This window comes from Typha latifolia, chromosome 15 (genome assembly GCF_019914945.1).
Source record: "Typha latifolia isolate L0001 chromosome 15, TyphaL0001v2, whole genome shotgun sequence".
NCBI classification, from domain to species: Eukaryota; Viridiplantae; Streptophyta; class Magnoliopsida; order Poales; family Typhaceae; genus Typha; species Typha latifolia.
The window spans coordinates 5157322-5171948 of NC_133100.1; the positions used below are offsets into that span (position 1 = coordinate 5157322).

At 35.9% G+C, this 14627-nt stretch overlaps 1 protein-coding gene across 3 annotated transcripts in view; it reads right to left on the minus strand.

Moving 5' to 3' along the window:
• The window catches only part of LOC140802384 (uncharacterized), a 28032-nt gene extending 13798 nt beyond the window's left edge, over nt 1-14234 (minus strand). For all 3 annotated transcript variants that reach the window (XM_073157893.1, XM_073157892.1, XM_073157891.1), the window contains exons 1-8: nt 13905-14234; nt 13768-13826; nt 13626-13690; nt 13171-13214; nt 12635-12677; nt 10088-10148; nt 9928-9995; nt 3331-3382 (exon numbers count right to left, since the gene is read on the minus strand). In XM_073157893.1, coding sequence (XP_073013994.1) covers nt 3331-3382; nt 9928-9995; nt 10088-10148; nt 12635-12677; nt 13171-13214; nt 13626-13690; nt 13768-13826; nt 13905-14193 — 681 coding nt within the window. In that variant the 5' untranslated portion in view covers nt 14194-14234. The remainder of the gene's footprint in view (nt 1-3330; nt 3383-9927; nt 9996-10087; nt 10149-12634; nt 12678-13170; nt 13215-13625; nt 13691-13767; nt 13827-13904) is intronic.
• Nucleotides 14235-14627: the final 393 nt, after the last annotated feature.

Genomic DNA, 14627 nt, shown 5'->3' on the forward strand with positions numbered 1-14627 from the left:
TTTGGGAATCAAATCTATTAGTTTTATTTCAATTTACTGTCCGTTTTTACTATAGCAGTGAACAGTAACTGAGAGCAGAAAGTACTGTGCATGTGAACGGTAGTGGATTTATTTATTATAATTTTAGTGTCTTAGCCTTGTAGAAGTCTTACTAAGGTTTTGCTTAAGTTAGGGTTTGTATTGTTTGTATAAAGAGCTTAACTAGTGGGCCTAGGAGTGTACAGGTAATCATTTGAAAAAGGAAAGACTTGAAGCCAGGTTTTGCATCTTCCTCATCTGGTCTTCTTTCCTTCTCTTATGTCTTTTCTACTCTGCTCTATACTATTTTTTCTTCTCTAGTTGCATTTACACGCTTTTGGCATAATATGAACATTATTTTATAATGTTTGATGTTTCTAACATATCTATTTAGACACAAATACCTTTCCCTTCCCTATTTTCTATTGTAGGACAGCATAGAATATTTGGTTTAAACCCTAGATTCCTTAACCTTAGGCTCATCTTCGTATGATAGGACACCCCCTACTTTATCCTACATCAATCATATTTTATGCAAGGTTTCAAGTATTGGGATCGGAATCGGCCGTCTAAACAGATGATACGTATCAGCCATATCAACAATATCGACTTGTATTTTAAAATTTATTTTAAATACAGACAAATAATTAAAGTTTTAGAAAAAATAATAAGAAAATATAAATAAGTTATTCATATATGAGATCTAAAGAAATAAAAAGTGGTGTGGTAACAAAGTGGAGCGGGTAAGCTTAAAATTAATTTCTTTTAAAAAAAAAGACATTTTAGTCCCAATTCTCTCTCCCTCATCATCGATCTCTCCCTCTCTCAAGCTACCTCCTCTCATCCAGTGGATATAGCAAGAGGCAACAGACCAGCAGTAGTGAATGGCAACGAAGATACCCTCTATCTTTCTCACTATTTTATTCGCTCTCACTCCCTCTCTCCTGACTCTCTCTCTCACCCCCGCAAGCTCCCAATCCGCTAATAGCCACCACCACTTCCCACCATGTCCAATTCTATCTATCACTCTCTCTCTCACTAGCTCCCACCCTATCGGCGAGCACTGTCTCTCAGTCCCTAAGAGCATCCCAACCCACAAGATAGTTTTTTATTTTGTGCTTAACAAGAATTACTCAGTTTCAAAAACAAATCTTGTTTTAACTGTGGTAGATTGCAAGGTTCATCGGAGCGGCATTTGAACATCCAGAGTACGGTTTTTAGCCGTTCAAATGCCTGATTCACGTTCGCACATACAAAGCCCTAATTTTGGACGTTCGAACACGAACAAAGGGCATTTGAAGGCACAATGGAGAAGTTATTTTGTAATAAAATTTGTTTAGAATTTTTTGATGATTGGCTAGCCTCCAAATATATGGAAAAGTAGATAACTTAGAATTATTGATTACTAAAACTTATTTTGCATCTTAGCTTGAGCCAACTTCTCCCTCCTTCCTCCCCCTCAAAATCCAACCCGAGCTCTCGTCTACAACCGAGATTAATCCTTCGTCGCTTCTCCCTCTTCGCTCCAGCTACCAGTCATAACTGGAAGCTCTTTTCTCCCACCTCATCTTGTCATGATACTAATCCATCCGCCATGGCCATCATCATCTCCTATAACCATAACCACATAATCCACGTCCATCCCGCCACCTTCCGACCTTTGGTCATTGTTTCTTTCATAACTTATTATCTACTAACCCAATCAACGAGGTTCTGGTTGCATTGGATTTGTAACTTCTAGAATAACATATTCGAATCTCATATCGTTCCAACAGTTAGATCAATCTATATCGCCTTTGCAAATTTCGTGTTGAGTTCTATCTAGATTAACAAATCTGATAGACAATCATCTTCCTCGAAGGCGACCGTAACAGTCGAATTTTATAACAAATCGAGTTTAATAACTAACCAATATAAAAAAAACTCAAACGCCACTGCTCTCGCTCGCTAATCTCTCTCATTCTCTCTCTCTCTCTCTCTCTCGTTGCACACCGGCAAACCCTAGAACAAGAACTCTTCCATGGCCAATGGCATCGGAGGCGGTGACCACAATGAAGGCGACAAGCAGCAAACGACCGACAACAGCGTGCGATGCTCTTTCCCACTCTCTCTCAGTCAGTCAGTCTCTCCCACAACGGTACTCATCTCTCATCTCCCTCCCTCCCTCCCTCCCCCCCTCTCTCTCTCTCTCTCTCTCTCTCGCTCACACACACTCATTATGAATCTAATAGGTTTACTATCTTCTTTTCCCGAGCTTAAATGTTCCCAATTTCCCCTAGCTTAATTTTTCAATTACTCTTAATCTGCTATGGTATGTAATTATAGGAATTAAAGAAATTTAGAGAAGTTAACTGCTAATTGCCTAATTGGTTTATTGAATTAAGATTTAAGATATACTGATTTTTAATTTTTTTCAACTATCTTGCATTATTAATTGGGGAAATTATAGTTGATTGCCTACTAATTAAGTATATATTTATTTCTGATTAGAGGATTGAAATGTGATTCTGGTTCATGTGAACAGTAATTACTAATTACTAATTAGTAATTTGATATTGTGGCATAGTGCATCATTACAAATTTTCTATATACCAAATTAGCATTAGAAATTATAAATATATTATATATATTTCATTTTATTTTTTTAATATAAAAATGATAGAATGCCTTTTCACTCGCCTTCCACCTTCGCGCTAGGCGGTGGGGTGACCGCTCACCTGCGGCCCCCTTTCAAAACATTGATTAGCTTATTATTTTATATTTATCTTCCTCACATTCTCATCTTAACCCAACTCACTGCCTCTTGTCCAACCCCCCCCCCCACACACACAAGACATAACTTGTCACATGTGCTTTCAAGCTCCATCCACAAATCTTGTCCCTCAAGGTACTATAGCTTCCTTTGATTTATAATTTGTTTGCTCAATTGATTGACAATTTTAAGAAAACCTTGAGTACTAGATGCCTTGACTACATATCATAAAGAATATAGCCAAAATTTCTTTGCACTTGATTTCAAACTGCCAACATGTCCCATCTCAGCTGCCTTCAATCATTTCCACCTCTTTTGTTGTTTGCATAGACGACTAGGATTTATCAAAGATTAAGGGTCTCCATACATAGACTAGTTAATAGTTAGAAAGCAATTATATTTTACTAGTGGATAAGCAAGGACTTGCGCAGATTCGTTTTTTCAAATAGACAGAATTAGGTGACCAAATTTAAAATTTTAAACATTCTGAATGAAAATGGACAGGCTAATTCAAATGGCCACTTGAAAACCAAAGAAAAGTTTAATGCATAAGAGCCAACCTGAGTCTGAGCCATCTCTCTGATCAGCTTAGATTCTTGTGATACTTTTAATCTGAATATTTTACAAAGATTAATAAAATAGAATTATCTACTATCATAATAAGATAGATCAAGAAAAGAGAGTTGAAAACAAGTCAAACCTGCTACATAACAAAAGAAAAAACAAGATCATCAAGACACTAAGAAGGTTCACTGTGTTTAGAACTTCCAAATAGCGATTGAAATGGAATAATAAATTTGCCCAAGGTTTCAAATATCGGGAACAGGATCGAGATCAACTGCCCGAAAAATGATATGTATTGACCATTTCAGCCACCAGTATCGAATTTCAATATCGAATTATTTTTTAATTACATAAAAATTACATTAACATATTAAAATATCTTAAATTTAAAAAATGACAGAAAAATATAAAATATAAATTGCCGGTTGAAAAGAACTCTCCATTTTGTCATTCTTAGTTAGAGGAGTAAAAAAAAAAGAACTCTCCCACAATCATTGGTGCCTCTCTCTCTCCCTCTCCCACTCACTCTCCTCCCCTTTTCTAAGAACTCCTCGACACCACCACCCTCCGAGAGAGAAGAGGGAGAGTGAAGAGAAGTGGGGAAATTGCCAAATAGATAAAAAGAGAAGAAACTAGAAGTCCCTCTCAAGAAAGCTTTTCTTAATTACTATGTCCTCATTGATCGGTAAAGATAAATAAATCTGCTATGCATTAAATCAGTGATGGCCGTGCCAGTGGCATGTGCCGGTCAACACGGGGCGTGCCAGTGGCACACATTTATAATGTTTTTAATAAATTTTTTAGGATATTTAAAGATATTTTTTTGTCTTTGGTATGTCAATATTTGATTTTTTGTCTAAATATATGTATTAAATTTAAAATCTACATTACAATATTTTATCTTTAAATTATTTTTATAAATAACTTATTTTATTAAAGATAAAACAATAGTTGAATATAAATATTATTCAACACATAATATGATTGAATACATTCATTAAAATTAATATTAATGATTAAACACTCCATAATGTGATTGAATACTCCATAATATAATTGAACACATAATAACATTCAATACATAATTGATCATTCAATATTTAATTGATAATAGTTCAATAATTAAAACTAATATCTAGTTAAAACTAGAATGACGAGGAGGATCAAAGACTTCATTTGCTGACACAAAAATAACACTGGAATGTTGCGTTAAATACTGTCAATATTCTTCAAAACTCATCCATCGATAATATTGCTCGTTATAACATCTCATATAGTCTTCATACAAATAAGAATTTTGTAATTCTTCGATGATATGATATGAATATTGAATATGCACGGGAACAACCAGCACCGGCACCGGCACAGGCACAGACACAAACACACCATAAGCATATACAGATTGTGAATATGGAATATAATAAGGGTGTTACGGCTCTAGTAGATGTGATTGATATGATGGTAATAATGATGAACTCATATCATCCTGTGGGTGCACCTCTCCTGATGTCCTACTATCTATAGACTCAAATCCTTTCCTCATCTGACTGTAATCATATTGAGCTTGAGATGGTCCATTTTTTTTCTTCTGTCTCTAATAAATTCGATTTTGTGGTTGTCTAGGTCTGGCAAATGAGTTGTCATTCCAATTTTAAAAAATGACAAATAAGTTGTCATTTCAAAAATAACAAATAAGTTGTCATTTCAAAAATAACAAATAACAAAAGTTAATTGATGGAAATAAGAAAAAGTTAAAAAAAAATAGGTTTCACCATGTCATATCATGGTTGTTAAGAAAATAAGTAAAGTTGATTTAATAAAAATTGATGGAAATAAAAAATTTAAAAAAAATATCTCTATATTGGCACATGACCGGCACGGATCGGCACGCCCCCGTGCTGGTCGGCACGGGGGTGTGCAACTGGCACACCCCATGCCAAGTGACGTGCCTCTACTAGCACGGCACGGCCATCCTTGCATTAAATACAGTTTGACTTTTCAACAAATTATACTATTCTGTCACTTTTGCCTTAGAAAAACACAAGCAATAATAAATGTTTGCTCCCTCGCACATATATTTATGTAATACATAAAGTAACTGTGAATTACGTTCTCCGAATTAGTCTATTTTTTTTAAAGGTACTTTATGTCACTTTTGCCTCACGAAGACATGAACAATAGTAAATATTTAGTAACTAATATAGGTAAAACTATGAATTATGTAAATTAACTACAACTTATATTAGTACATACTAGGAACTAAGTAAACTAACTAAGAAATTCGAAAAAATACAAGTGTTCAATAATTGCGCATTACATAATAAAATTATCAAGCAAAAAAAAAAAGTGTTTAATAATTGGGAGTTGCATAATAAAACTGTGAAACTCGTATAAATACAAGTGTTTAATAACTACAAATTTAGGTAATAAACTGCGAAACAAATAAATATAATTATTCAATAACTGTGAATTACGTAATAAAATTCGCAAAAATACACACGTAGAAATAGCATACATTAATTAATCACTGTGAATCATGTTCAATAACCAAAAATTACTAAATTAATAATTGCGAAAATTGTCAACGATCAATTGGAAATGTGAAAACTATGAAATCCATAAACTAGCCACAAATTAAAATAGTACAAAAAACGAAACCTCTAAAATATTTCCCACATAAAAGCACTTAGAGTAATATCTTCAAACTAGAACAGTAATAGCTGTAAACTATAAGAGTAATAACTTCTAATTAAGGGTGGCAAAAATTGACCCGACCCGATAACTTGACACGATAACCCGGCTGTTAATCGGGTTTGGGTTTAGTCTAATCAGGTTCTGATCATAAACGGGTCAACCCGCCTAACCCAATTATTAATTGGGTCGTGTTTGGGTTTATACCGCCGCTTGACCCGTTTAACCAGTTTAAGTAAACAGGTCTGAAAAACCCCTAGACACAGGTATGTATCTAAATACTAGGCAATGATATCACTCGTTCGCTTAAATAAAAGTCCGTAGAAATATTAAGAACGAAAGCAGAGATGAACTCCAAGATTTTAACGTGGAAAAATCCAAACGAGAAAAAATCACGGATCCAAACTCGGATCAAAACCAATCACTAGAATAGTAGCAGTTACAAGACTGACTCACAAAACAACCCATCGATCCAAACGACTTTGTTCCTCTCAATCTTGTTCGCTAGAACCCACGATTCACTGCTTCTCGTGATTGAAGTCCAACCTCAATAGCCCTCGAGATTGATCTTTCGTCTAGATAGCCCTTAAGACAAAGGATTAACTTTTGTTGATGAGTGAAACCTTGTTAGTTGAAGAACCGATGTAGCCTCAAGAAGTCTCCTTCAATAATGCTTCTTCAACCACCCTAGAGATAGGGCATCACAATCCTTATATATAATCTCCAAGATAAAGTCAAATCCAAGTCTTATCCGTACTCACGAAAGTCTAATTTTATCAAACTTCGATGGTGCGTTCGAACGCGGCCCGGGTGCGTTCGAACGGCATGACTTGATCTCATGTGCGTTCAAACGGGCCCGAGTGCGTTCAAACGCGACAACTTGAATTCTTCAGGTTGCGTTCAAACGCGTTTGTGAACGCAGCTCTCAGTCTATGTGAACGCAGTACCCGCGTTCGAACGCGTTTGTGAACGCAGCTCTCGGTCTGTGTGAACGCAAGTATCCACGTTCGAACGCGTTTGTGAACACGGCTCTCTGTCTGTGTGAACGCAAGTACCCGCGTTCGAACGCGTTTGTGAACGCGGTTCTCTGTCTGTGTGAACGCAGATTCCGTGTTCAAACGCGTTTGTGAATGCGGCTCTCTATCTGTGTGAACGCAGATTTCGCGTTCGAACGCATTTGTGAACGCGGTGTGAACTCAACGGCTTTTCTCCAATAATCTTGCAATTCTTCAAACCAGAGATATTCTAGACTTGTGTAAAGCTCATATACATAAAAAAATACACTTAGAATATTTTGTACACAATTGCCAACAAATAAAAACCTAACAGGGTCGGGTCGGGTTAATCCGCCAACCTGCCGTATATATATGTATATATATATTTCTAAGTTTATAATCCTAAAACCCAACCAGATCTGGACTAGTCCGGACATAAGAAAATTATAAAAATTTAGGTGGAGGTAGCCTTGTGAGTTAAAGTTCGAATGGCTCTGGTTTCACCTAAATCAAAGGTCTAGATGAAAAGTTAAAAATAAAACAATGGAGCAAGGTCGAAGGAAGGCATAATAGTAATTATCTAACGTTGCGACGATCGTCGGAGGGTGGTGGTGGACGACCGTAGGGTACGATGGCTGTTGGAGGAAGGTGGCTAGGGTTTAGAAAGTTAAAATGTTTCTACGGCTATAATCTACTCCTAGAAAGATAAAGCGATCTAACGGGGCTAAACTCAATTTCTTCCATTAATAATTATCAACACATGTCCACCCTTATTTATAAGAGTAAAATCCCTAGCGGATTGGATCCACATGCGAATTATCCAATTTATTTGAAATTCAAAACAATAAGATAAAGCTAAGTAACTAACTTGACTCGACTCGACTTAACCTATGTAGTTGGATCATAACAGTCGCCCCTTACCCATGTCTCATGCCCGATCCCTTACCCCTCACTCCTCACTCCTCACGCCGTCACCCTTTACCTAAGAGGCAAAGACCACCTCCCTTCCTAGTTGTCCTCACCATCCCGATGGCGACTCGCTCCTTGCTAGCGGCGCAAGTGCGCAACCCCAAGGCATTGATTTGGCCCCCACCTCCCGGATTCGACTACAAGTCGATAAGCTGCACACGTGCCCCGTCCCAATCCGAACCTAATGAATCTGGAAGTGGCGCATCCGGCCCCACCTCTCAGAATCGATATGTAGCGGTTCGGCCCTATCTCAATCCAGCAGCCAAGTTCGTCAAGTCCGAAGCCATCTAGTTGATCGGTATGTCGCATCTCTCGGAAGAGTAGGCCGCCGGCATATGCTGCGTCATGCGCGTGGTGCGGTCGGACTACGTTCTCTTCGAGCTCTACAGGAGCAGGCAAACAATTGATCCATTATTCCTTTTCTTTGATTAGCATGAGTTATTTTCCTTATTATTCTTTAAGTAATGTTAAAGATGTGATATTGTCATATTAGATCAATAACATGATAAATCAGTAAATATTAAATTTTATGGATTTATATTAAACGGGTCGTGTTAACATGTCGGGTTAACATGACCGTTTAAGTATACGTGTTAGACATGTCGTGTTAACCCGACCCATTTATTAAACAGGTTAGGCGGGTCGGATCGCGTTACCCGTTTATTAATTAGGTCGTGTTCATGGCAATGTAAAGTTGACCCAACCCAAACCTGCTCAACCCGACCCGATTGCCACCCCTACTTCTAATATATTAAACACTATAATTTTCCATTTGTTTGGAGGAAGAATAAGAGAATTTATAATTAATATAAAGTACTTGCATGTCTAATCAGTTATTCCCTTTGCTGAAGAAATGATAAGAGAATTTTATATTATTATAAACTAGCATGTCTAATCAAATGTAATTTACTATGTAATCATGTGCATCTTGACTTAAAGGCACAACTAGATAGTACTACAATATTGGGATATCTTCTATAGGTTATCTCTTACTAGGTACTATCATGCCACAATTCTCAAGAATATATTTCCAGACCCTATCTATAATTTTACCATAATACAAATACACCCAACTCCTATGGACTTCTAAGTTCCATATCATGAACTATTAACACCTTGAAATAATGGATCATCAAAATAAACTAGACGCTATGTTTAACAATGCATAAAGTCTACAATTTTGTAATTGTTGTAGTTTTAACAGAAAAAATTTCTATTATCCTGACTGCAAGAAAAAACGACTTCTAAGCCTCCAAAAAAGGGAAATTTTTTTCTTCCAATGAGGACCACAAAAATGTGGCAGGTTACAACATGAAGCCCATATAATAAATATTACATTTTCTGTAGGTATTAGAAGCAACCAATTGATGATACCAAGATAAATGTTGCCAAAGAATAGATAATAGATTTTAATTGCCTTGCAAAATGTTTTGAACAGTGGTTGCAAGTTGATTGCCTTCATTTGAATGTTTATAAGACATTACAGAATGAAGATACTAAGAAATCCAAGAAATGATAATATTACTAAATTGTATAAATCTTTTTTAATAAGATTAATTTCTCAAATCAATGGATCCCCACCATTATTTTCAAAGTAATGATGGCAAATGAAGGAAGTGTAGGACTTCCACAAGTTGTCAACAGGACATCAACCTTCAGCAATCATACCAAATTTTCCACTAGAATAAATTAATGGAATATATGACTTGTTTTAACACATATAAGGCCAGTTGGAGGATGTCTGATTCTACCTTGCAAATGCATTTTAGACTAATAGCCTAAAAGTAGAGGGATTCTCCCAAATTAACCTAGGAAAAAAGAGTACATACAAGGAAAAAAAAAACAGCAAAATTGTATAAAATTCTGGACTTGGCTAAGTTGTTAACATGGTCAATTAAGAAATGAACTAAAATATATTTAGATCAGAATTATTCTTACCCTGGTGCACAAAGTGAAATAATTTCATCTGGATAGATGAAAGTAAAAGAAGCCAAGGCAGATCCAATCTGAATAGATGAATTCAGACTTACTTCAGAATATATGATAAGATAGTGAAATGAATAAAACACTAAGTCCTGCCAAGATCTCACTAGCATACCAGAAGCATGAGAAAATGAATCTTTTGAGACAATTGCTTCCTCTTTTCCTTTGAGAGCTTACTGTGGCAAATTGTAGCAAGAAAGAGAAATTATGAATTGTGCCAATCAACATGATTTGAATTAGTATTTCTGATAAGTACAATTAAGACTCAGAAAATAATTTCATGAGACTCCTTGCCATAATAATCAAAGAGATAAGCTTCATAGTTCTCTGGCAACTGTTGTATGCTTCAGAAATTCATGTAAGCAGAAAACAACATGGCATATTCTAGTCACTTTCTATAAGAAACAAGCAATGATACATCTATAACATTTGCATCCTGATAACCAAAGAATGAAACTTAATATTTGTAGCAGCAATGATCGTGCCCTGCTACCATCGGCACGGCACGCCCTCGGCACATCCCTCTGTGCTACAGGCATACATTTAACATATTTTTAACAAAAAAAATAGAATATTTAAAGATGTTTTTGGGTATTTGGTACGTTAATATTTGGTTTTTGGTTTGAATATATGTATTAAAACCTACATTATAATTTTTTATCTTTAGATTATTTTTGTAAATGACCTATTTTATTAAAGATATAGCAATAGTCAAATGCAAATATTATTCAACACAATATAATTGAATACATTCATTAAAACTTATATTAATGATTGAACACTCCTTAATACAATTGAACATGTAATATTAATTGATCATAGTTTAATAATTAAAATTAATATCTAATTAAACATAGAATGACGAAGAGAATCAAAGACTTAATTTACCGTCATAAAAATAACACGAGAATATACGTTGCTAATCTTCAATCATGTTGTGATGATGACTTTATTTGCCGACACAAGAATAACACTAAAGTTGTTTAATGATGATCGATGGATATAAGAAAAAATTTATAAAAAAAAAGGCTCGTATGCTTATGGTTTAGTGAGAATGTTTACAATAGTAGTAGCAGATATAGCAAATGGTTTAGTAGAAATGTTCATAGGGGTTCACATGCCACTAAATCCTAAATATTAAAAGTAGAACTAATACTGTAATCAGAGGGAATGTCAATAACATAAGCATTAGTCCATATACATTTCAGAACTTGAAAGATTACTCGACTCAATTCGCTTGTTGATTTCTTGATACAATGAATGAATATGATATACAAAATTACAAATGCTTCGGCAGACTCAAAATTCTAGCATGAGATGACATAGGCAAAAGATCTAAAGATTTGTGTGACAACTTCAAATGGACTCATACCTATAGACCTATTGATAGAGTTATTATAAGAAAATTAGGCTATAGGAAGATAGGCTGTGGACCGGTGGTTTGGGGATATAGGAAGATAGGCTATAGGAAGATACCCATGAGATATCGCAAAAGATTTCCAAAACTACTATAGACGACCTCGGTTTGACCGGTGGTTTGGGGATGATAGGCTGTGGAGAACTTTAATTTTGTGCCAACCATATCCATAAGATTATCCAAAAGTAGCTCACAAAGTGAACATCACGGCCAAATACAACAATTTTTGAAAGACCATATAACTTGACTATATGGGCAAAATATAATTTCACCACATATAAAACGTCAGAGATTTTGGCACAAAGAATAAAATAAAAATCTTAAAGAAGCGATCCACGACCACAAAGATTGAATCATGTTTTCTAAAGGTGTGTGGTAATCCAAGGACAAAATCTATACTCACGTCTTGGCACGAGTGATCAAACACAAGTAACAGAGTGTAAAGCTTAGTGTTTTGCTTTCGGTGTTTTGCCGGTTGATAGGTCTAGCATTGGCCAACTTCTTTGATAGTCTTTTCACGTCCAAAATGACCCAAACGAACTATTCGAAAGTTATATTCTCATATAGCAGGATCTTTCCAAGTTTTGGAACTTGTAAGGACTAACGCTTATGTTATCGACATTCCCTTTTATTACAGCACTGATTCTATTTTTAATATTGAAGATTTAGTGGCTTACAAACTGCCTATGAACATTCCCATCAAACCATATGTTATATCTGCTGCTACTATTTCAGACATACTTGATCTGCCACCATGTACTTCTCATTATCCATCTACTATAAGAAAAGATAGAAATCATCTTAGACGATCAAATAATATCTATTATAGAAGGTTCATCGTTTTCTAGTTCGCTAGTAAGATCGACCAGAGTCTAATTGTACATTAATCACTTGCGAGGATTTCCAGCAACTTGATCCTGACATCCTAGAATTATTTCATACTCGCCCACACCCCCACTCGACTAGGTCAAGTTTCTTCCACCTCGGGGAGTTGGTGTTGACACCATGGATTGTCATGTCGATCAGCATACCAGCACGAGGGGTATTGTGAATTTGGTTCCCATTAAGAACCTTCTAGAGTAAACCTATGTCATAGAGGTAATTTGAATAACTACAAAACACTACTACAAACTATTTGAGTTCGATTAATTTGAAAAGGGATACATTTATCATTGATAGCAAATAAGAGAATAATGATATTTGAAAGTGAGGTTCACAAAATATGAGATCGTAAGCACGGGAAACCTCAATGTTGTGACAACCGTGACATGAATAGGGCCATTTACACCTGCAAATAATTCAACATTGATTCAATCAACAGCGATGAAATATTGATCTCTTCTTTAGAATAGCATTTAGAATCTTATATAACGAAAAAGTAATCAGTCTTAAACGATAAGTTGCATTCCATTGTGTCTCAGTAAGGCATTTATAATAGAGACTGAGATGCATATACTTGTTGTCACTATGTTTTTTGGCTACCTCTATCAAATTATCAATTGTTAGGCATACATAACAATGGATGGTTACCAGTACATATATTTTGTAATTAGAGCAACTAAGTCCCATAAAGAGCTTATCAATATGTAGCATGCAATACGCATACAAACTAACCATATGCAGTTTTAGGAAATAGGAAAGATGAGGTTTTAAAGGAATATCCATACATTGTACATAGCGTATGATACTGATAAATAGCTCAAGCATATGATACAAATTGATAGGACAGTTCATAACCAAAGACACTTTTTGCAAAATGAAACTTGAGTTTCAGAATGGACCTCCCAAAAAGGATGTAGAGAACCTCGGAAGGACTGCAGCATAACTGAAACGCACAATATAAAAATGGACCATTTAGTAAAAAGTTGAAATTTCAGCATGCAAAAATTGCTGGCAATGCAACAAATAGGCAATCTTGTTAAACGTACACAAGTCAAAGCTTTCTCAATACTTTCTTCTCCTGACTAAATAAGAGTTATGAGCCATCAGACTATTCAATAACATCTATGGACTAAAACAAAGATAAATAATCCCAATACGCAACTAAAATGAAATGAAGTGACTATTCTTCACCCACTACAGGATAAATTACTTTACAAACTAACATCAAGCCAATTATCTGCGGTCCAAGTTTTTGATTTCTCAAGGCACCAAATGATGGCGTTATGAATCAAAACAATCAGACTGCATCAACAGCAAGAGGGAAAAAAAAAAGTAAGGTAAGAAGACATCATACTTGAATGCAGTAGCCACAGGACCCACTCCAATAACCGCAGCCAATACAATCTCTCTGACTAACCCCTTGTATCATCACATAGATGACTCACTAAGAAGTGGAAATTTAAGGAAGAACAAGTTCTAAACATCAAGAAACATACCAGAATCTTGCTTGCCACCGTCGCAGCACCGACAAAGATGGCTCGCCGTAGCAATCTATCTGCAAGGTTACCACCCATTGAGTATAGCAGCAAAACTTAGTACTAGAAAAGAGAAAAAAAAAAAAAAAAAAAACAACTTGAGTGTAATGGAAGAGTATCCGGCTCTTGGAGATCTCCAAGGCTTTCCTCAGAAGAAGACTCCTTGGAGGAAGCGCAAGGGAGAGTAGGAGGAGGCCTGCTACTGAGTGTGGGATTTGGAGAGGCGACAATGTAGAGGTGGAGAAGTGGTTCGAAGGGTTTTATGAAGGGTTTTGCCGAGGTTTGCGGTTTTGGGTAGAGATGAGATAGGAAGTAGCGGTTTTGGGAATCGGAGTGCGGGAGAGAAAGGATTCCGGCGGAGAAAGTTGGGAGATTGGAGAGTGCCATAAAATGGAGTAGCCAACGATTGAAGAATTTGAAAGGTTTTCATTTTCGCACGGCTTTTATTGGGCGATTTGCAACATAAACTACCCATTTTAACTTCACCCAAACTTTTTTTAAAATATCAAAATTACCCGTGCACCAATATTGAGTATATCTTGATGCATTAAATGCAGGGAGATACAAAACATTACTATCTTCCTTACCAATGAGCTTTCCTTTTCTTGAACCCGCTCTTGTACACGGCTAATTGAACTAGTGCACGCAGCCAGGGCTTCTCCTTTCTTTTGCTGAAGAATCAGAGAGTATGAAGCTTAGGCAAGTCTCCTTTATTTTTGTTTCCCATTTGTAACATTAAGTTTCTTGTTGATGAATTAGTTCATTTATATTAAAAGTAGAGAAAGAGAACAAGTGGACTTGTTGGAAGAGGTATTACTTAA